This window comes from Vidua macroura, chromosome 9 (genome assembly GCF_024509145.1).
Source record: "Vidua macroura isolate BioBank_ID:100142 chromosome 9, ASM2450914v1, whole genome shotgun sequence".
NCBI lineage: Eukaryota > Metazoa > Chordata > Aves > Passeriformes > Viduidae > Vidua > Vidua macroura.
Window position 1 is genome coordinate 22,248,178 of NC_071579.1, and position 22,769 is coordinate 22,270,946.

Consider the following 22,769-nt stretch of genomic DNA (forward strand, 5'->3'; position numbering starts at 1 on the left):
TCCCTCTTCTTCAAAGTGTTTTATGCTGTGCTTTTGGGGGTGTTGCTTTTGCTGGCTTGGAGGTTTTTTCAGTACAGGCAGCTATTCCCGTACAACCAGTAGTTGCAGATGCCAATCCTTTGCAAAGACAGCCAGCTAGGGCAGATCCCTGTGCTCTTTGTTTGGTTTTAGTACTTCTGCACATCCCCAGCATGGTAAAGATGGGGCTTTGTGCTCACTTGCAATAAACTGGGCTTAGTCTTTGGTCACCAGCAGCCATCCCATGACAGGGCTGTGAAACTTCCTACAGGGCTGGACACTGAGTTACTCCAAGGTCCCCAGCCACCGTTTGGGGCTGCATGAAAGATCTTGTTTAGATGAGATGTCTATGAAAGAGGCATTCAATGTCCCATCTCCCTTTCTCCCTACAGGGTGGCTTAATTCAGAGACTGCCACCTATGGAGAGGGGTATAATTCAGAGTGAAATTACAGACAACTGACACGATCCCTGTCCTCATAAATCCCTAATAATTGTGACAAATGTCTGGAGTGCCGCAGGCTTGCAGTGCTCTGCCAGCTGCCCTGCCAGCCCGGCAGCAGTGACAGGACCAGCAGCAGTGTGGCCCTGTCCTAGGGCTGCCAGGACTCGCTGCTGTCACCCAAGCTGGGGCTTTTAACTGTTTTCTGGCAGGCACACAGGATTAGATCTGGTCAAATCCACCCAAATGGTAGCAGTTGTTTCCAGCTGCCTGATTCATTCATATTGATTACAGACCCCAGTGGAAACCCACAGCTGAAATAGCAGAGTTTGCTGCTGGTTTTTCTGCATCAGCAGAATCCTGTGATTTTAGTAATATGAGATCAGAAGGAAGATTAGGTCATCTCTCCCAATGTCTTCACATCTCAGACAGTCACCAGATAGTCCTGTGATACACACAGGCCTGTTCTTGTGCAGGAACCTATCCCAGCAGAATGGAAGGCTCAGGGGAGGTGCTCATACCCAGGTTCCTATGAAGCAAGGTGGGTATTTGCAAGGGGCTCATGCCATCCCTGCAAGCTGCACTGGGCTGCTCTGGTGGGGAAGCAGCCTTTCCTCTCCCACAGGCTCCATCTGCTTTTTCTCCCCAGAGATCTGTTAGTGATTCCTCAGCTTTCTGCAGGTTTCATGGGATCATTCCTGATGCCACCCCAACCACTGCTCCCAGCCCCATGGTATAGCTATGGCTGCTCTCTGCTGCTTCAAGGAAAACTGGGAAGGAAACAAAATATTGGGCATGCTACAAATAAAATTCCTCCCTGAGCAAAGTAAGCAGTTGTGGGAAGCCCTGGGCTACAGGAATTGATGAGAAGCCTCCAGCCTACTCAGTGATGCAGGTGCTGCACTGGCTTCACAGCCCAGGTGGCACATTTTGTCCCAAGAGCCCAAACTTCTACACATGTGCACTAGGGATGCAGCTTTTCCAGCAGTGAAGGAACTGCTTATATTTTTTTTTTAATCTCCTCTGAAAAATCCCAAGCAGCAGTGAATCCATCATCCTTCCTGGTGATGACTCAGTTTTGACTCAGCTTTCTGAGGAGGATTTGATGTTTGTCCCCAGGGTGTCAAGTGGTTCTGGGGATGGAGGGCAGCAGCAGAGCCACACCAGTGCCTGGACAGCCACTGAGTCGGCCCAGCACCGTGTTAAGAGTCACAAGCCATGGCTGTGTAGTGGAAGGAGATGCAGTCTCTGTGTTACATTTTTCTTTCATGCACTCATATTTGACTCTTAATTTTAGCAGCTGGTAAAATACAGTAAAAAGAGCATGTGGGATTCTGTATATTGTATACTGTATATTGTTCCAGTGTATTGTTCCTCTCCTTTTGATATTGCATTGAACTGGTTTACTTGGGATTTTTTTTTATTTCCAAATTAAGGATGTGAAATTCCTTTCATTTTAAGATTTTTTTAATAATTAAAATATCTTTGGGGCTGCCACATTGAGATCAATTCCTCCGGAAAAAGTGGTATTTAAGGCTAATCTGACTTCAATTTGTAAATTGCTTATTATGTGTGGTACTTAGGTCTCAAATAGCTTTTCTTGGCCAAGGTACTAAGAGCTCTAGGGGAAGAACAGGAGTGTGAAAGGTGCAGCTGCATTTAAAACTGAAATGCTCATTTTGAAATATCTTCCTGTAGGGATGGGAATTTTTCTTCCCAAAACAAGTATTTGGTTTCAGGCTGGCTGGAGACACATCCTTGAGGAAATAAAATGAAAAAAAAAAAAGAACTGTCTGCAAATTCATTTTTCCATTACTTGGAAGTCATCTTGTATATAATTTAGATGGGTCTTAACGAGGCATAAAGTCACTTTCAGAAAACTGATGACTCTTTGTTTGCTTCTCTAAAATGAGGGCCTGTAGCCTTTCCTTTGTTCCTTTGGTAGGATCATCAGATCTGATTGCAGAAACCTGATGAAGCTCTTAATCCAAGCACCAAGTAACCACAGCTCTGGCCTTCTCCTCTTTATTGATCTTGCGGCCGGGCCACATTTCTATTTCAGCCTAGTATGTACTCCATGTTTCCTTATCTCTAGTGAAACTCATCCCGGCATTTTTGGATTTGTTAACTCTTCAGTCACCAAACGTTCCCTTGTAGGGTTCAGAGTCTGGGTGTACAGAGAGGACTTCTGCCATCTCCAGCTCTGAATTTGCAGTCATGTGGACAGAGCAGGACACAAGGAAACCAGGGAGCTGGGGTCTGTGCTAATCACAGCATATTCATAGCCTCCAGTTCCACCTCTTTTTATCTCTTTCTCCCTTACTTCAAAGCAGGGTGCTGGCACTGTCCTTGTGGCCACATCATGTTCATGACTACAGTGGATTTGCCTTGGCAGCCTGGCAGGTGGGTGAACCCAAAAGATAGCCAGGGCCTCTGAGAGATGCTGCATGTTGTACATCCCCTGGCTCCTGATTTGAGAGTTCAAGTGCACCAGAGATGCTGGCAGGTGTGAATTTTTCATGGCTCTGTCCTCCCTGTGCCCCAGCGTGCCATGAGCTGCAGTTTGCCAACTTGCTGCTTCGTAGCAGGAAAGGTCAGGAACCTCATAAACAAGGTGAGAAGCAGAGTGGGGCGGGCACGGCCACCCGGGCTGCTGATTCCTCCTGACATTAGAGTGCTAATGAATGTTCTGTCATGGTCCCGTGAATATTGCAGGAAGCTTTCGCCTCCTGCCTCCCCTGCCTTCGAGTTACCAAGGTTACCTGATGTGACTTTCCCGGGAGAGAGGAGCGATAGCTGCAGGTCGGCGGGCGACTGTCGAGAGCATCCTGCCTGCACGGCGCCGTGGGGAGTGCGGCCAGTGCAGTGTGCCGTCCTCCCACTCCCTTTGGCTGCTGCCATTCCCCTTGCTCCCACCCCACGCTGCCTAAGGAGTCATCAGTTTCATTTTATTTTAGAGTTTTTTGAGTAAGGATCATACTAATTTTGTTTTGCTTGCATAACCCGGACTGTTATCATCCGACTAATTACTCACATTTTCCTTCAGACAGCAAATGGGAGAGATAAAACTGCAGCAGGTTTATGTGATTTCTGCTTATCAAATTACTGTAATTATTTGAAGAATGGCTTAAAATTGTATGGAGTAATGAATTTAATTATGAGTTTGCAGCGATGCCTTGTGTTGCATGCAGCTTGCAAATGGGCAAGTTTACGAGGAGCTCTTCACAAAGCAGCAGCAGGCGGGATTGCAGCACGCTCCTGGGAAGAGCCTCCAGCACCTCCATACCAAGGGGGGTGCGGCACGCTTTGCAGGTTGGCTTGACAAATGGTGCTCATCATTCACCTGATCAGCTCACTTAGTCCAATGCTAATACAAAGCAAGGCAAGACAAAGTGCCGGCAGCCACCTGGCTGTGGCATGCTGCAGCTGGTTGCCTTTGCTGATCTCCTCAGCCCCGGGGCGTGCGGGGGACCAGCTCCTTTCCCGGACCTCCACACCCCCATGCTCAGAAGATCAGCCTTGCAGGGAGCTGTCAGGGAAGGCAGCTCAGGCACTGCTGACAAACCTGTCCCACCAGAGCCACAGCCTGTTGTAACCTGCTCCAAATATTCAGAGTAGTGTTTGCCACCTCTCCACGCTGCACTAGGAACAGCAGATTTTTTTCAGTAGAGCTGGGAGGTGCACAGCAACCTGCCTGACTCCTGTGAGCTGTGGAGCACGTTCTTTGTTCCCAGGATGTCCCCAAACCCTGCAAGGCAATTAATCTTCCCCACCTGCTTGTACTTTTCTTTACACCTCTGCTTCATTCCAGGTGCTCTAGAAATGTGTGTACTGCACTCCACCAAAGGGCTCCAGCCCCTCCTGAGTTTGGCAAATGGGGACATTGAAGCTCTCCATCCCCACATCCATAGGGCCAGTTAAACAACTCCACATTCCTGTGAGCTGCTTCCCGCCTCTTGTGCACGGATGTGGAAACTTTGTGTTTCCTGTTAGTTGAGGTAGTGACAATATATGAGATTTCAGTTCCTTGGTCTGTTGACTAAAATATAGACAGCAATGAGATGATTGTAGGAATAGTGAGATCTACAGGCAGGTACTTCACACTGGACAATATTTTTAATGCCTGTTTTGATTACATGCTGGTGCTAAGTAACTGGATAAATAGCTAGAAAGGCTAGTCCAGAAAGGTGCAAATCCAGATGAAATACTGTCTTTCAGAGCAGGATTGTTTAAAAAGCAGGAATGTGTTCTGAGAGACAGCCCAGCAAAAGTGGACCACACTGACATTCCCAACAAAACTTTTGTGGAGATAGACATAGGGCCAGTAGAATGAAGAGATTTGGGATAGATGCAGCTAGGCAGTGGAACAAAAATGCAACCCCAGAGAATTGAAACTAGGTGTATAGGAAGTAGAAAAACTGCTGGAACTTCAGATCTCTGCTGAGATGTTTGTTGGTTCATAAAGGGTTGTTATTTCAACTGGTACAACCTGTCATCATGTTCTTTGTGGCTTCAACCCTCAAAACAGGATTGATAGTTCAGGCTTAATTACTTAAAATATTACATATGAAAGCCAAAAGAATAAGTGACCACTGGACATCCAATGTCTGAAACCTTTGCAAGGACAAAATGGCATAGAGATGATGCTCATAAATGGTTCTTGTTCTACAGCACAGTGATTACACTCTTAATTTTGGGAGGTTTTAAATTAAAATAAAGGTAGCTACCTTAAGAAGTTACCAAATTTTGTAAGCGCAAGCCTGCCCTAATTTGAGATGTAAGCAAAACTGGCCTCGCATGCAAAGACAAGAAGGCATTTGCAATCAAAATCCTTGTCTTTCTTGACGTGTGAATAAGGGAGTTTGTGTGCAGGATGGTGTTGTACATGATACTGTGTCTGTCTAAATGCAAGGTCAAAGCAAATTCTAAACGGTATTGACTTTTCAAAGAGCACGTCACAAAGCAAACCTGAATTCTGCATAGTCCTTGCAGTTTTATGTAAGTGAGGAAGAAGTACAATGAGGGCGCCAAAAAGAAATGTTGTTGAAGCCATAAACCAGGTGCAATTTTTGGCAGTCTTTCCACAAACCTGCTTAAGGCAGGAAGAAAGAAAAGCCCGCTTTCATTTGGAAAACTCATAAAGATTTGTGCAGCGAATGCTGCAATTGTGAGTGTATTGATGGTGGTCATAAATACGGCTGAGTGAGAGGAGATTGCAGGGTGCAGCCGCTTGCCCTGAGTCTGGCTGGCTGTGACTCCCAGGCTGACCTCCAGCCGTGGCCAGCCCCTGGTTGTGTCTCCAGGGAGAGTGTGTTTTCTCCTTCCCATACTGACGTGAACTCTTTCCACCATTCAGTGTGTGGCACAAGCAGAAGAGAATATGTTAAGTACCAGAGTGTGAGATCTCCTTACCCTTTTAGCCTTTTCAGCTACAAATGTTATTAAATACCACAAAATTGACCATGTTTCTTTAAGTTCAGCTACAGCACTTTTCCCAGTTTGTGCTTAGATGACAAAAGAAGACAGCAAAGCCTGTCTATGAAAAAATGAGAAAATAAGAGTTATCTTAGATTCTTAAAAGAAGTTTGAAAACATGAAATAAAATTAGCAATAATATTTTGCCCACAAAGCATCCTTCAGGAGGGATCTGTATCAGAACAAATAATGGTGGCTAATGTTTTCTTCTCTCAGTCATTTTTAAAGGTCACTTCATGATCAAAATCTACTTGCTAATTTAATTTCTATTCTCAGTGTAAATGTAAGATGATGCTGTTATTCTGTTTGCAGGTGGTTTGCAGGGGAGGATCAATCCTTTGTGCTTCATGTGTCACAGTTTGGGTCCAAAGCTTGTGCTTGTGGCAGCTCAACTTCCCAGGCTGGTAGGGCTCTATTTCCCAACCCAGGGTTTCTCAGGTGTTTTAATCAGAGGGCTCTCTGACCTTTCTGGGAAAAAAAAATATTACACTATCCAGTGTAATGTTGCCTCATGGTACCAAATAAAAATTGTATTTTCACGTGCTTCATTTATTTTTCTGGTTTTGCTTGCTGCTTGTGTGTGTGGGCAGGCAAACTGTTGATTTGCCATTCTGTAGCAAACCAGGGTTGTTCATAAGCCACAAGTTGAGGGGGAGCTTTCTTGCTTTACCTTAGAGATTTTCTCTCCCTTGCTCTTTCCATTATTTTAGGATGCATGTTCCTGTCACAAGGCATGGAATCAGTTATGTTGCTGAGCAGAGTTCAGCAAAAACGAGAGAAAGCGAGAAGCCTAGGAAATGAAATGTTTTGGAGAGCCGTATTGGCTTTGTGTCAAGGACTCAACAGACAATATGAAACTTGGGATTTTCAGCTCTCACATGGCAACATTCATGTTTTTTTCTGGGGCATTCCCTTCCTGCTTTGTCACAGGGTTCTGTAGAGATCTGCCTCAGGTCTGCTGTTGGGGAGATGTGGTGAAAATCCCAACAGCTGCCTGTCTGTCTGCTGGAGAGCCCTGTCTGCATTGTGAAGCTTCAAGAGCAGTTAGGTCAGATCGCATGGGTTTGTGGTTTCCCTGCCATTTCTGTCTCCTAGAGAAATCCCTGAGATCTTCTCCAGATGCTGAGCCATGGGTCTGGTCACGAGGAACTGAACGTTGTCTGGAGAAGACTGGGACTGTTGGTTTTCACTGATAGGATGAGGATCTGCTTTGTTTTCCCTCAGGCAGGTCATGGGTCTAAAAACCCCTGTCTGAAAGATGGTATTTTCCCAAGGAGTCTGAGCCTCCCCATCTCCACCATCAGAGAATCCTTGTGCAGAGTGTCTCCTCCTGGCATTTTGAATTGTTTTTGGCTCAATAAAAATGAGCAGCTGAGATTCAGCCTATTCCACTTCTGTCCTTGGAAAGGGTGCCCTCTTGTCCCAGGCAAGCTTGAGGTTGGCACCCCATCAGCTCTGAAAATTCCATCTATGTCTCTAGGGCTGCAGTAGAGTTTGCCCTGCGGAATTTCCTGTTGGTACTCTGAAAAGGGACACACGGTCTTGTTTACTTGGTGCATGAAGGATGCCTAAGGCAGGAGTGCCAGCACTTCTCCTCTAGCTGAATTGTCCTGACACCTGTAGCCTATGCACTGTATAGTGAGCTGGGAAAAAAAAGGATTCACATTATTTTTATCTGCAAGGAGATACCTGCCTCTGACATCCTGTAGGAAAGACTTACAGCGGCCTCTGCTTACAGAAAGTTTTCTTTTCTGTTAGTAGTTGCAGCTGGCAAAGCCATGCCTCATCTCTTGCTTGTAATTACATCAGTAGAGTGTCTTGGGAGAAGGTTAAATAGTCTTTTGTATATCAAATAAAGCCAGTGAACTTCACTGAAATCATTTAATGAAAACAGTCCTGATTATCTGTATATACTGCTGTGTGGTATTTTAAAAGAAGATCTTAAAGGGAAACATGGAATTGTTTAAGGCCTCTAAAGACTATAGTGCAGAGGCTATGCAGCAAATGCCTTTATAATCTGGGATCTGAAGTAGGCTTTGAATCCAATTGTGTTTTTTGCTGTTGTAAAACATGAGAGATTTTGATACAGTAACTCAGATTTGATACAGAATTTTCTTATTAACCGTTCTTCATGCACATCAGATTCTAGAGACTGAGCTAAAGGGCTCTGCACATCAAGGATGGAACTGACTCAAGGACAGAGCTATTAAGGTGTGTAATAATCAAGAGAGGAGAATTAATTGTCTTTAATTTGGCATAAATCCCAGGGACCATAACTTAGGTTATTAGGAATTCAGGGCCTATTTCCAATTAGTTATACCCAAGCATGCTCACACATCCAGCTTCAGGAGTCTAATCCGTGAGCGTGTTAGCACAGCGATGGTTGACGCGCTAATAAAGGACAGCACTGCCTGACCCCTGCGTGTGTGGTCACTGCCAGCCGGTGTTTGCCTGGCAGTAAATCAAACTGTGCCATTGCTTTATCATTTCTGACACCTTGCAGTGAGCAGCTTGGTGCGTGTCAGCTGCTTGGGCAGTCTGTGCAGACAAAATCACCTGGGCTGTGCTGGAGCAGGTCAGAGAGGCAGCTGTGGCTTTTACATGCTTTTTTAGTCTTCAAGCTTCCTCCTAAGACATCTGCTCCAGCAAAGCCCGGGTGTCTGCCCTTTAGGTGTATGAAATGTAAATAGTGCAATTGTTATCTGTACCAGAAAATCTGGTCTAACCTGAGCTGGGTTAAAGAAAGATGTAGCAACACTTCCCTGAGTTGGCAGCAGCAGCAAAAGCACATACTGCGACTGCGTGGCTCCAAATGCAACACTTCCATGCTGAAAACGTGGGAAAGTGTGAGCAACTGCTCAGCCATGGGCAGCCAGTCACCCCTGCACGTACCTGCAGAGTGGGGCAGAGGTCCTGTCCCACAACAGGGCTGGCTACTTTATACACACCAGGAAATGGAAAAAAACCACAGTAAATAGCACCCTTATTGTAAAGCTCTTTGTAAACATCTGAGGGTTTTAAGGAAATGTGGGCCTGGAGAGTCCTTAGCCAGGCTGTGAGTGGCTTCCATCAAAACACTGAAAAGGGGCTGGCAGGAGCAGTTACAACCTGCTTGTATGTGAGAGGCAGAAGGAAAGATGGTTCAGAGCAAGGGAGACAAACCAGTTCATGCACTCAATTCCCCCTGTAATCATTTTCTGAGACCTGCAACCCCATGGAGCTTTTAGCCCATGTCTGTCAAATGCTGCCTGCCAATCAGTCAGAAATGAAACAATACTCAGATAGGGCAAGAGCACAGCATCCCCTTATAGCTGTTCTCAATTTTGTTTATCCTGAACCTTGACTTTATTGCATGAGTAGATCCTGAGAAGTCCACAGTGGCTACCTCCTCCTTACCCCCTTCTGTGATTTCCCAAATAAAAAAGAATAAGAATTAAGGAAATCTCAATAGCTACTGTGGAAAGTGCTTCTTCCAGCCACTAATGTATGGAGCTAGTGCAGGGATCTTCCTAAAGAAAACTGGAATGACAATGCAGTTGCAAAATGGCAGGTTGTCTTTAAGACTATAAGGCCAACAATCCTTTCATTTTCAAGACTGGAAAAACCTTTTTGAAGCTTACCTTAATTTAATTTTCCAGCACAGTGAAGCTGAAGCTTGCCAAATCCAGGTATCTGTGTAGCTTTCTTGGTTTGTATTTTGCAGATGTAATACTTTGGGGGAAAAGGCAGGGACCATATTTAAAGAAAAGACAACCTCTCACCTAGCAAGTCAGGATTCCATGCCACCAAACTGCGCAGCCCTCCTCACTTGCCAGGGAAAAGTAGGAGAAACCCACAATTTCTGTAATAGTTGTTTGATAAAATGAACCCTTGACTACCAGCAAATATGTCTAAAGTTAGGGAATGCATTTTCCCTGAACAGGAAAGGAATTTCAGCTGATTTCCTGCATTTGGTTAGATCAAGATGAGTACCACAGGAGCCAAGAGGTGCTTTTTTTTTTTTTTTTTTTTTTTAATCCACTTGGTCTTGATGTGATTTCACCGCCAGCTTTCCATTTATCTGTTGTGTGCTCTTTAATTCATGAAGGCCTGCACTGGGGACTTGTTTAGAACCTTGGCTGAAATTGTCAGCCACTCCTTTTATTGCACATCTTTCTGAAAAGATGGGTGTTGTGGCAAAGCAGTAAATAGGATATTAAGCTTCTACAACACTTGCTATCTGTAAAAAGAAGAGTATGCCCTCTGTTAAACTATGAGTAATTACATCATCCCAGCATTAAAAACCATCACTTGTCTGGCAACAGTGTCTTTCTTACTTGTGTTTGCATGTAGCCATTGGTTTACTGTGGGCCTGCCTACATCCTGCTGTCTCTGAAAGACTGTTAGGGTAACCAGAGTCTCCAGCTAAAGTGATGCTGGAGGCAGTGCAATTAATGGATTTTCTAGAGAGCGATGGTTTAACATTAGGCATAAAACATAATAAGAGGATATTTCTGTCTTTGGCTCTGGTCAAGGCTTGCTGTTTTCCCTTTTATAAAAAGTCAGTGTCCCACCAAGTAAATAAAGTTATTTACCCAAGATATTTTCTGTGATGGAGTATTTTGAAACTTCTGCATGGAAAGCAGTGATGCCATGTCACTGATCGGTTTGGTGTAGAGGTTAAATTAAAGCTCTTCTTACAGTTCTTGAGTGACTTCCATGCTAGCAGACCCTCTGTGCCTGAGCTGGCTGCAACAGAACAAGTCCATTGAAACTTCACATTTATTGTTTCATTTGAAAATAGGATTTATCTGAAAAAAAGATAGCAGAGAAACCTTATCAGTGTCACAGAGCTACCTTATGTCAATATGTGAATATTTCTTAGAGATTTTTAAAGGTTACTTTCTTTCTGAATACTGCAAAGAAATAATGCTTTGGACTATAAATTTAATTTGTGTTTTACTGTGTTGGCCTTTACTGGGACTGGTTCTATGTACTGTTTTTGCTACCTATTTTATATGATTTATGAGCATTTGCTCAAAACAGAGTTTGCTACAAGTAAGGAAATGGCAGACAACCACGTGCATGAAAATCTAATGATAAGGCAGGAAGGGATGGTGCTGGAGGAAGGGTGTAAAGGAAGAGGCAATATGGAGAGGTAGCAGAGCAAGCTGTTGAGCACCTGGGCTGATGCTTTTCAGCTTGTTGGCTGCAGAGGAGCATTGCTTTTGTAAGAACTGTGTTCATCCTCCTTTCCCACACCCACACACCTTGTTTGCTGGCTTTGGAATTCAAAGTTTCACAGCATCACAGAGCAACTCCATCCCATAGCTTGGCAAATTTGGAGGTTGATTCCAAAAAGTTTCATTTTAGTCCATGAGATCAGAGAACAAAAAGGTGTTTCAGGAGGACATTCATTGGTAGCAGAGGGAATCCTTGTTTTCCTTTAAAGTTCTGGCTGGTTGTGAATGCCAGAAGTAGAGTATTTCTGTGCTTTCTCTAACAACTCTCTAGCTCCTCCTGAGGACAGCTTTAAGTTTCCATTTCCAAGCTGGGCAGCTTTCCAGCCACTCTGCCCCCAGCCTGTAGCTCTGTCTTGTATTGTTTTGACCCAAGTGCAGGACCCAACGCTTGGCCTTGTTGAACCTCATTATTATAAGTTAGTTTTATTAATATAAGTTTATTATATTAATAAGTTTTGGCCTCAGCCAGTCAGTCCAGCTTGTCCAGATCCCTCTGCAGAGCCCTCCTACCCTCCAGCAGATGGACACTTCCACCCAGCCTGGTGTGGTCTGCAAAATGACAGGATGCCCTCAATCCCCGTGCTGTTTGCTAACTTCCAGTTACCTGGTACCTCAAGGGGCTTTGGGGATGCTGGGGAGGGTGACAGACAGACAAGAGGGAGGTCATTCTCTCCTTAAAAAGTCAGCAGTCGTTGCTCATCCATGTTGTCTAAATACCTTCCTTTTTCAGTAGCTTAGATTCAAGGAAAAGCAGTACTTTTTCTTTCCTGTTGGAACAATTGCTGGAAAAGAAGACTTTTTCAGCAGGACATTTTGTCAAAATACACAACTTGTTCACATCCTTAAACAAAGTTTTTGCTTGAGACCTGTTGGCCAGTGATGCTCTGGCAGGCTGCAATGTTCCCCAGAACAGGAGAAGCCCTGGACTGACAATGATGCAACAGGCTGCAGAACTAAGTAAATCAGATTTTAGCACAATCTAACCCTTTCAGTAGGAGTTAAGTGACTGAAAATCTTGCATTCTGGCCTGTGAAGTGGAAATGAACAGATTTAGTATTCCAGCTGAGTGGCAACAGGAATGCTTCGCTTTAATCTGAAACTTGATGTTAGAAAGCGTGGGAGAGCTCTGCTGTCAGATTAACTCCGTTCTCATGCCCTTTTCCCTGCACTGAACTGCAACCAAACATACATGGATCAAAAGTCAAATGCTCTATTAATTTAACCACACGTTGGATTTAATGGCATATGGTAATGCATTATTGATTGCACATCTTCAAACTGAAAATCTTTATGCTAATAACACCTCACATCAGGGCAGGTAGTATGAAAAATGCAGTGGATTAATAAATGATTTCGACTACGAGTAAGAGCTGCTGCCATGCTTTTCCTTGTAAAGATTGAAGTTTTGGGTATGTTGTAGTGGGGTTGTGTTTATATATTCTGTCACAAGGAAACGTCCAGTAGCAATAATTATGCTGTATTTCTCGGTATAAAATATTAGAATGCAACAATGGTTTGAAAACCGTTCTACAGGCAGTTATATTCAACAGCTGGTACCAACAAATGGCACAGTCCTGCCTGAAAGCACAGCGTGGTCGACTTTTACTGTTCCTTTACTATGGAGTCTTAATAGCTGGCTGCAAAACCATTCTGAATTCATGCTTTTGAAGAACTTTTGTGAGTTTTTTCAATGCATACTTCCAGCTGATGACGGTTTTTTTTGTAGTAGTTACTGAAAGAGCCTAGCCTTATTTATCAGCTGTTGGATATGACCCAGAAAACTCTATTTTTACCTACTTGAAATCATGCTGTAATTTTGAGGGAGGATTTTTTTTTTTTTTTCCTTGCCAAACAAGGATTTTAAAAAGGGTGCTTGCTCAGCCAGGGAGTCTTGCAGATATATTCTATTTCTGTGCAAGCTCTTCCTCATCCACATTTCTGACATTTCTTGATGGAGTTTTTGCTATGCTATACACTGAACCCTTAAATGACTCTCAGTGCCATACAGTCTAAGCTCTTTTAGTACTTCACTAACATGGACAACTTGTTTCTCTGGTCTTTCAGGAAAATGCTTGTTTCGATGTGTCTTCGGCTTTGAGTTGTTTGTGAGCACTGCTTTACACTTGTGGCAGAGTAGCAGGCTTGGAGCAGGAGGTCCAGGCTGTTCCTCACATCCTAAGGCTTTGTATCACACTTCCCAGTACTCTGTGAGGCTGTGTCATCAGCTTGGATAAGCTCTGCCCTGTGGCACAGAGTTTGTTTGGCCTAAGCAGAGAAGCTTCTGCTATCACCTTTCTTCTGGAGTTTTTAAATTCTTTTAGATATATTTGGTATCTCAGTCTTGGAAAACTCGAGTTCAGGACCAAGGCTGCAAGTGTGATTGTCTTTATGAGGAAACCAGAATGGAAAGCCAGAAGAGGTAGCTGGGTTGACAGAAGGATGTTGTGGTGGTAGGGATTTTGTAAATGCCACCTCTGACTGTTGCAATCTAATCTGATCAAGCTGTAAATAATTGTTTTCTTCCAGGATGGGTTGAGGTCTCCTAGTTGGCAGCAGACTCTGCAGCTGACACAATACAGGGCGGAACTTGTTATTACTTAGGAAGATCCCTAAACTAAGAACTGCAACAGTGGGTTGTGGGTGCATACCTTTAATTTGGCCAGGTTTGTGACTTACCTCTGCTCTGAGTCAGCTTCAGCAGCTGTTAATCATCTTTGTGTTTCCTCTGTCAAGCACAAGGTTATCTGTGAAGGAGAGAGGAATTGCCTGTTCACCAGTGCCAGTGAACATGGCAGATGTGGGGTGCTCAGCCCTGGGAGGGACAGATTGCTGCAGTGACTGCGCGTTACCTGAGCGCAGGGACCTGGCAGGAGCACAGCCTGATTCCTCATCAAAGCAACTTGGGAGGTGCTGCTTTGTCTTACTCTTGGGAGCACCTGCCTCTGCAAAGCCATCCTGCTCCCTCTGAGATAACCAGGTGCTTGGGATGGCCACCTACACTACTGAGAAACTATTGGTAGCTTGTAAATGGAGATAATTGCTGTCCAGACATGAGAGGACAATGTCAGCAGTGCCCTTCTGGCACTGGAAGGGTAGCACTGTCTCCATTGGGCGTTTTATGGACTCATAAGCTCTGGAACAAGCAGGTCCTGTGAGCTCCCACGCTGTGAGCCCCTGGAGCAGGAATCTGCTTGACAGTTTATCCTCTTCTGCCATGTCTAGTCTCGTATTTTCTTGAATTTTCCTTACAGTACTTTCTTTGTTTTGAACTGACTCAGATTCTTTCTTTTGTGAGCTGTTTTGCTGGTGCTGTGATCTTTGTAAGAGATAGCAAATATTTTGTTTACTGTAAGCTCTTGTGTAGTAATTCATGTGGTTGCACCATGAAACAGAGAAGTCCTTCTGGAGCTTGTTTCCACACCCACCCATTCATCTGTGCCCTTCTCCCCATTTTCAGTACACGGCTTCAGCATGTCACGTTGGCATGATGTCATACAAAGCCAGCAGATATGTCATTAAAAGCCTTGTCATCAATCGATGACTGTTTTCTGCCTGCCTGAAACTGTTTTATACTTAACTAACCCAGTAATTAAGACTGTGCTGCCTTTGAAACAGGTTGGTTTCACTGCCCCGCCTTTTCCTTAGGCGATTGCAAGGCGGTGCCAATGTCGAGGGGGTATTCATTAGCCTGGATGAGACTTGGCTCCTGCAGCCAGCTCGCACAAATGCGCTCCGCCCGCCACTCCCCACATGGGCGGTAGCCCAATACTGGGCAGCCTTTGGAGACCATGAATTTGGATAATATTTGTGGTGCACCTCTTTAGGGACTCGCGTAAGAAGGATGCAGAAAGAGACCATTGCCTCCAAATGGCTGATAAAATGCTCTTTGTGCAGCTTCAGTTGAACCTGAACAGAGCGATGTCAGGGTTTTCTTATCATGTAAAGTGATGCCGTTCTTCTGGGCCTCTGGATTGCTTGACTGCTTTTGATTGTCTTGAGGTAATTGAATAGCTGTGCTGTGAAACCTGTGCTGAAGGAATCAGGGCTGTTTATTCAGCAAACAGATGTCCTGCTTTGTGGTGTGCTTACAATGTTACTGGCTTGCGTCTTTCATTAGTAAATATTGCCAACTACCCAGGCTATCGTCCTTGCACGGATAATTTTGCGTTTGCAAATGCGTTTCTGTGTCGCAAAGAGAGATCTGGAAGCTTGCAAAATTTGCAAAGTAATTCCTTTGATCCGTCAGGAAAGAATCTGTCAGTAGACAAGGGTTATCCCTGCAACATCCTGTGCTACAGTGCATCAAACCACCACATCTGGGCAGGATCAGTTCAGCCCTGGTGACGTGAACTGGGTGTAATCCCAGCCTGCCTCACCAAATGGATAAGGAACATGTGAAATAGCTTTTGGTTTGTATATCCTGCTCCTGTGCAATGCTGACCACAGGCAAACACATTAATCAGAGATCTCTCTGCCCTCAATCCATTTCCAGGCTTGTCCCTAGCACCACACACTCATGAGTGGTTTCAGATAGCTGGCAGAACTGAAAACAAAGCAGCTTTGTGTTTTAATCATCCCTGCCGAGACCCTAAAATTGATGTTGATCTGGAAGTTCCTCAGCTGATGCAGGCTGGCGGCAGCCAGTGGCCCAGATAAGCCATTTCCAGTCCTGTATGGGGATAAGGCCCAATATCTCACTTGGAAGGAGTTGAGAGCACCCCTTCCAGTGGGGCAGTGGTTTTGATAGATTGCAAGAGATTTACCCTCGCAGCTGTAGCTGTAATGTATAGAAAAGCTACTTTTTCCTATTTTCAAATTATATTTGGTATCATTTTTTAACTTTCCCTCAGCAGTCTGAACAATTGGACTCATGATAGTAAGTATGCCTGGCTTTTATAGAAAGAAGAATGTGACAAATAACTCCCATAAACGTGTTTACAGTTCGCACTATCATTTCTAAAATACCATTTCCTACGTTGACACAGAGGAAATAAACAGTGGTAGGGGGAAGGTTTTACAGGTGCCAAGTCAGGATATGACCCCCCCAAAACACTACTGCTTGGCTGCAAGAGCAGTGAGTGCTGTACAGTGTTTGTGCTGGTAGCAATTTGATATTCAGCTCCTCCAACTTTTCTGTCCTGTGGGAGATTACAAGTTTTCAGCAAAATCCTGGGGGTAATCCTGCAGGATTCAGCTGTCAACAGCTATGCTCACCACAGACTCCTCTGCAGGCCATTTTTGCAAGCAGCTGTTATCTACACACCATTCCATGCTGGGGCTGATCCGTGCTTCTTGTAAGACGTAAATTGCAATTGCCTCTATGTCCCTTATCATCACTTGATATTTCGAGTGATGCAGAAAATAAGGACACACTGAGGGGTATGTCTCTCACAGCAGCATCCTCAGGAAAGGTAGTTTTCTGGGGAGCTGGGGAACAAGCCATGTAATTGTAGCTGCTCTAAAGGAGGTCTCTGCTCCAGTTTGGGGCTGTGGGAAACGTTTCTTACCTTAGCTTTTCCCTTAAAGATGAGAAATCTTTGGCACAAAAGAGCTGTATGAGAGCAGGGGTTAGATTTCTGTCACCTCAGAAAGAAGATTAGCAAAGGGAGCTGTCAAGTGAGAGGGAGATATCCTCTGCCCATTCTGTCATGCTAGATGCCAAAGGGACATTCCTGTCTCCTTGGTGACTACTGCTAGGAAGACCTTAGCCTGGTTGTGGATTTTCTAAGTTTCAGTTTGTAACTGCAAAACCCACTCATTTGTTCTTTTCTCTCTTTTTGTTTCCCTCTCCTTTCCTCCTGCTTCTCTCTTCTTCCTGCTTTATTATTTCTGCTGCTGCTGCACTAGTCTATGGAGGCAGTCAGAGCTTGCAGTGCCCCCAAAAATCCTGTTGTGTGTAGATTTTGCTTGCTGTAACCTAATGTCTACCTTCTGAAAGTACCTGAAACCCAGAAATAAAAACTGGTTTCCATGGTATGCACTTGAAAGCAGATTCATAGCCTGTTCTAATGTTCAGTGAAGGCACACTGGCTATCCTCAAATAAAACCAAGTGCTGACAACCTCATTTTCCCAAATAAGAGTATCCTCGTATTGGCTGGAATAGGAGGTTGGCTATTACTGACAAGCTCTCTGTGCAGACAAGTTAGTACAGCGAGCAAGGGCTGAAAGGAGTCGAGGCATGACTGAGCCTCATAATTATACCTAGATTAGACTTTTGCCTGAGGGCGAGGCACGGCAAGAACAGCTCTGAACTCCTATCGTGGTCTGTAGTGTTTGAACACGGACACATCCCTTGCTGTCCCAGTGAAGTCAGCAGTGCCAAGCCCGGCTGGAACGAAGCCCTGTTATCTCTTCAGGAGTGCTGCTGACGGGGCAGGCGTGGGCTTGTTCTGGGCTGTGCTCTGCAGTGTGACCAGCTCAGGTTTTCTCCAAAGCCGCTCTTTTCCAGGAGGGTTTTGGGGGGCTGCCAGAGCCACACAATACAGGGGGAGACCTGGAGTGGTTGAGGATCCCCATTTCATGATGGTACAAGTACACCTTGGACCACCTCTGGAGAAGGTGCTTGTCCTCCTCTTGAGCTACATCCCTGGAAGTTCTGAACTTGTTCCCAGCACATGTCCCTTGAAGCTACCACGGAACTAACAGCAGGTACACTCCAGCCTCTGGGTGTCTGAGGTGTCATCAGAGACCAGCTGTCAGATTTCCCTAGGCATCTCATCACACAAAGATATGACCTCGGACTACTGCCTCCTAGAATCACACTGCTGCTCTTAAACACCAGTTCTGCCTCTGTGTTTGATTGACAAGGGATCAGGCAAGTCCTTGCTTGGTAGATGCAGGCATGCCAGCACTGCTTGCTGGAGTTCTTCCAGGCATGCATGGAAACTGGGCTCTACCAGTACCAGTGCTAGCCCAGGAAACCTGCTGTGGCTCTGACTGTGAAGGATGCACCATTTCTCTACTACTGTCATTTGCCACAATAGTTTTGGGGTTTGTATGCAGTTAAGAGGGAAAAGACTGTGCACTGCATGAACCTTGCATGGCTGGCTGTGCTTGTCTGTGTCCAGCACTGCGTGCGGTGTGGATACTGAGGATCATCACCTGGTAGTAACCTGTGCCCTTTGTTCAGCTCATGAGTGCCCAGTGTTCTCACCTGGGCTCTGTAATGACTTGGTCTTGCAGGGGGTGGATGGTGTGGAAGCAGCATTGTGTTTAACTTCAAAGTGTAGAAAAGGCTTGAGCCAAGAGTTCTAGTACAGCAAAGGCAGCTTTGCTGCTGGGTGTTCGTGATCAGTGTCTCTCTGTTGTACTCCGTGAAGTCAAGGTTAGATGGTGTAATTTCTAATGGTCTGTAGCTCATCACAAACTGCTAATTTTGATTGAACAGTCACTCCAGTGCAGCAGACTGGTCGCGTACCTGTGGATCAGACACTGTGAAGGACTCTCTGGTCTCTCCTGTCTGTGGTCAGGGATCGTTGCAGACAGGAAAGAGATTTCATGTACAAATGCTGGTTTGTTTCAGGTTTGCTTTTAGCTATGTGCTAAGCCTCTACACAGACTTCGGATGAAGTTAACTGGGTGATACTTAGCTCAGTGCATTCTTTGTAAAATCTTGTGCAAACCAGAAAAGATTGTCATTGGTAATCATGGTGATTAGATTAGATCACTTCAGGGTTTCAGCCTCCCCAGAGTAAACATCTGTTTTCAACACCCTAAATGGCAAGGTGTTGTACTATAGGCAAACTTGTCCTTAATCCAAGGGACTGTGATTATTTACTGCTTTTTCTATGTATCTTCCTTTGCTTTTAAGTCTGTGCCATGTAGTACTTCTGTGTGTACCCTTCTTTTGTTTCTTTTCAGCCATGTAGGAGTATACATTGTGGTTGCTCAGTATTGAGTGCTTCTGTTGCTTGCTATTGAATGCTGGTGCTGGTGTCATTCCAGTTAAGCTCTATGTACCTTTTGTCGCTGAAAATCAATGGAGAGCAAATTTAAAAGGAACTAAATTTCATAGTACCTTTCATTAAAAAAAAAATAATTCCATTTATGTTTGCTCATGATGAGAGGTTCTCAGAAGGTCGATCTGGGAAACAAAATGCAGTTTGTGCTTTTAATAAACATCAGGAACCTTTTTTCCTGTAGAAAACCTTGAATGCTTCATAATCACTCTCATCTAAATTATATTCCCAGGCTTTTTTTTTTTTTTTGTTTCTAGCAGATGTTGCCTTGTTCTACAGTCTTGATGTGCAGACAAGTCAAGGGTCTTGGGAATTCGCTTGAAATCTTAGGTAGACATATACAAGATTAGCTACCACAGGCCATGTTGGTGCTGCAGGTATGGCAGTAGAGGTAGAAGGGAGCACCTGAGGTGACCTATTGCTAGTATCTTCCTGTGAGGAGTACAGATGTGCAGTGATAACAAGAAAAATCAGATTGCAGCAAGTTCAGACTCCTCTGGGACTTGGGAAGATGCTAAGGTCTTGTTTGTTTAAACACTGCAGTGGGCTGGGAGCATTGCAGAATTGGATTTGCCAAAGAAGAAGTTTGCTTAAGGTTCCTTAAAACTGGGAAAAAAGAAGCATACTGAAAATAATTGAGTTTCTGGTGCTTTAAAAGCTTCTTAATGTTTTTCAAGTTCTTTTTTTTCTGCGAAAGTATGCTCTTTTGATTGCAGTTCGGGCTTAGCAGAGTACAGTACATCTTGCCACAGAATGAATAAGTGACCTCAGTTCTGCGCCTGCTATTGAATGATGATGTTGGAGCACGCCTTGGCTTATCAGTGAAGGCTGCCTAATGCATTCCACCCAGCCTACCTGAGCGTGCTCTGCAGCAACAAACCCAATTAACTGTTCTTCTACCTACTATATGAATGATTTCAGCAGTTAAGGGGGTGCTTTGTTTCACAGTATTGTAGTAAGCCATGCCAGAGCATGCACTGGCCATTTCTTGCACACCTCTGTTGCTTTCTACAGCCCAGAAAATGCACCAGGAGCTTGCCACAGCACAGTCTGGCCAGGCGGTTCATGAGCAGAGTGTGGCTCATTAGCTTTACATTCATTAGTTTCTAAAAGCCTTTGGAATCAGATTTGGAGGCATGAGGAAGATATTTACAGTCTATCCTACCAATGTGACAAAATGATGCTAGTCAAAAAAAAAAAAAAAAAGATAAAATGGGCCTCTCTGGAGCCTTCTAAGGGGTTTTATTGTTTAGTTGTTGTTTTTCAAGATGCCTCAAACTATTTGGCTTTGTGTTTGTTTGTTATCTTCAACTCAGTCCTCCCACAAAAAGTCAAATACCTGCTTTTACTGAATTATTAACAACAATGGATGGAGCTTACATATCAATGAAAATTATGAACGCTTCCCAAGGCAATTGATTTAAATGGAGTTAAATTTAGTGGAAGCTTCTATTGGTGTAATGAATGCTCATTATAGAGCCTAATGTGCTTTAAGGGCTTGATAACCTTCTCAGTAGGGAAGTCAGGCTGCTGTTTTCCAGCAGAGGCACAGATGCTGTAGGGTGGCACTGCTGTCACTGCAGCTGAATCCCATTGGTAGGCCGGAGTGTTTCTCTTTAACCTTGTGTGTTTTTTCCTCTTGCAGAAGACCACCTCCCAGCTGGCTTCCCAACCATTGACATGGGCCCGCAGCTGAAGGTGGTGGAGAAGGCCCGCACAGCCACGATGCTCTGTGCTGCCAGTGGTAACCCTGATCCCGAAATCTCCTGGTTCAAGGACTTCCTGCCCGTGGATACTGCCACCAGCAATGGGCGAATCAAGCAACTCCGCTCGGGTAAGGTAGCAAAGCAAGTAAGCCTTCCCAGCCTCCTCACTCTTCCTCCCTTTTCTCTTTACATGCTGCTATTATATTTTCCCTGAAATGCAATTCTAAACCCAAATGTCAATTTGCTCTGAGCTTGTTTCTTTTACAAGAAAAAGATGTAAAAACAGTTTTTGGAGCTGATCCTCTCTGGCAGGATATTGTGGCTTGTTAAAATGTCTATTAGAGTGGACGTACCTTTTGGAACATCACCTTGATATCTTCTTTGGTAGACTGTCTTAATATTGCCCCAAATCCTTGATAGGCTCAGACATTTCACTACCAACTCAGTGAGTCTCAGGTATTTTTAATAGGAGCACAGTGCAAATCAGGATAGTGAGATACTGGTTGAGATTTTACAATCAGTGGTCATATGCAACTTTACTCTTGATACAGACTCTGCAAGACAATGCTCTGCTTTCCGTTGAGCTCATTGCCGTCCTTACTACGTGATACCACAAGCATAAAGAAAAATCCAAAAAGCAGCAATTCTGTGGATTTCAGAGGAAGGACACAGTTTTGAAATACCTCGTTTCTTTTTGATTATTTTGTTTGACAAGCCAAATACTAGCTTTTGAAATACAGATGGTTATTTCTTGGGGGTGGCTAAGAATGCACTCATTTTCGCTGGGAAATTCTTGTTTTTCTACTGCACTGTTCAGTCTCCCAGGACTGTAAGGCCCATTAGAGAATTAAAGAAAATAAAACATTGCTTTATTCACTGATGAAGTGGAGATCCGCAATGTGAATTAGAGTGGCTGTTTAACAAGGCACAGCACAGCCACACAGCAGCTTTCATCTGGGGGAAAAAGCCCCCAGTGCCCTACACAACGTACAGAAGGGACCAGACCTGGAACAACTTTGATCTAGAGAGGTCTTAAATATGAAACAGACTGCCTTGCTTGGCCACGATTATCTCTGGGCACTCAAAAGCTATTTATTACGAGTGCTGCTGCCAGGGAATCACCATCTTCTAAGCAAGGTGAACGTCTTGAAACATTTCCCCATAGTAGGAGCCTTCTGCATACATTTGATGATGCTTGGATGATAAGTAGGTTTGTACTTGGAGGAGTGGGTAAGTGAGACATCACTCTTAGCAAAAATAGAACCCAGCCTGACACTCCTGATCCCACCTTGATGTACCAGTGAATGCTAATTATACTAATGCATTTATAGTTTATGAAATTTCCCAGTGACCTTTAGCTTATCTCCCCCACAGCATGGTTTAATCTTGATCTGTTTGTGCTGGAAGAAAATATCACACTTGTTAATTATTCTGAGAAGCTTTAGGAAGCAGCAATAGGAAAGTGCGCATGGATGTGTTTCACTTCGTAGCTGACTAAATCAGCATCAGAAATTACCATAAATGAGCAGCAAGGCAGCCTCTGATGCACTTGCTGTACGTTCTCCAGCCTCCTTTTCACAGGCACTTGGCTGCCTCTCTACCAGCTGCTTCACAAGTTTGGTGAGATAGAAAGTTTAAAAACAAACTAGTAAAGCCTGTCACAGTGTCCAAGTTTTGATTCCTATTCGCTGTTCTTCAGCAACATCTCAATTGAACATTTCACCTGGGATTCAAACTCTAGAGCTGGCTTCTTGCGGAAGACACAGTAATTACCAAGGGAGGTGTCAAGGGAACCTTTCAGAAATCAATGAGCAACGCACATCCTCAGACTCACAAAAGAAATTGATTAGCTCTCTAATGTAGTATGGGAGGCTTCTACAGTTCAGTGCAAGAGACTTCCAAATATGAGTTTGAAGTTTCGTTTTCAGGGATCTGGTGCCATGATGCCA

General features: G+C 44.4%; 1 protein-coding gene across 4 annotated transcripts in view; it reads left to right on the forward strand.

Annotated features, from left to right (window-relative positions):
- Positions 1–22,769, forward strand: part of PTPRF (protein tyrosine phosphatase receptor type F) — a 375,120-nt gene that overhangs the window by 247,501 nt on the left and 104,850 nt on the right. For all 4 annotated transcript variants that reach the window (XM_053984683.1, XM_053984684.1, XM_053984685.1 and 1 more), the window contains exon 6: positions 20,760–20,948. In XM_053984683.1, the coding sequence (XP_053840658.1) occupies positions 20,760–20,948 (189 nt within the window). The remainder of the gene's footprint in view (positions 1–20,759; positions 20,949–22,769) is intronic.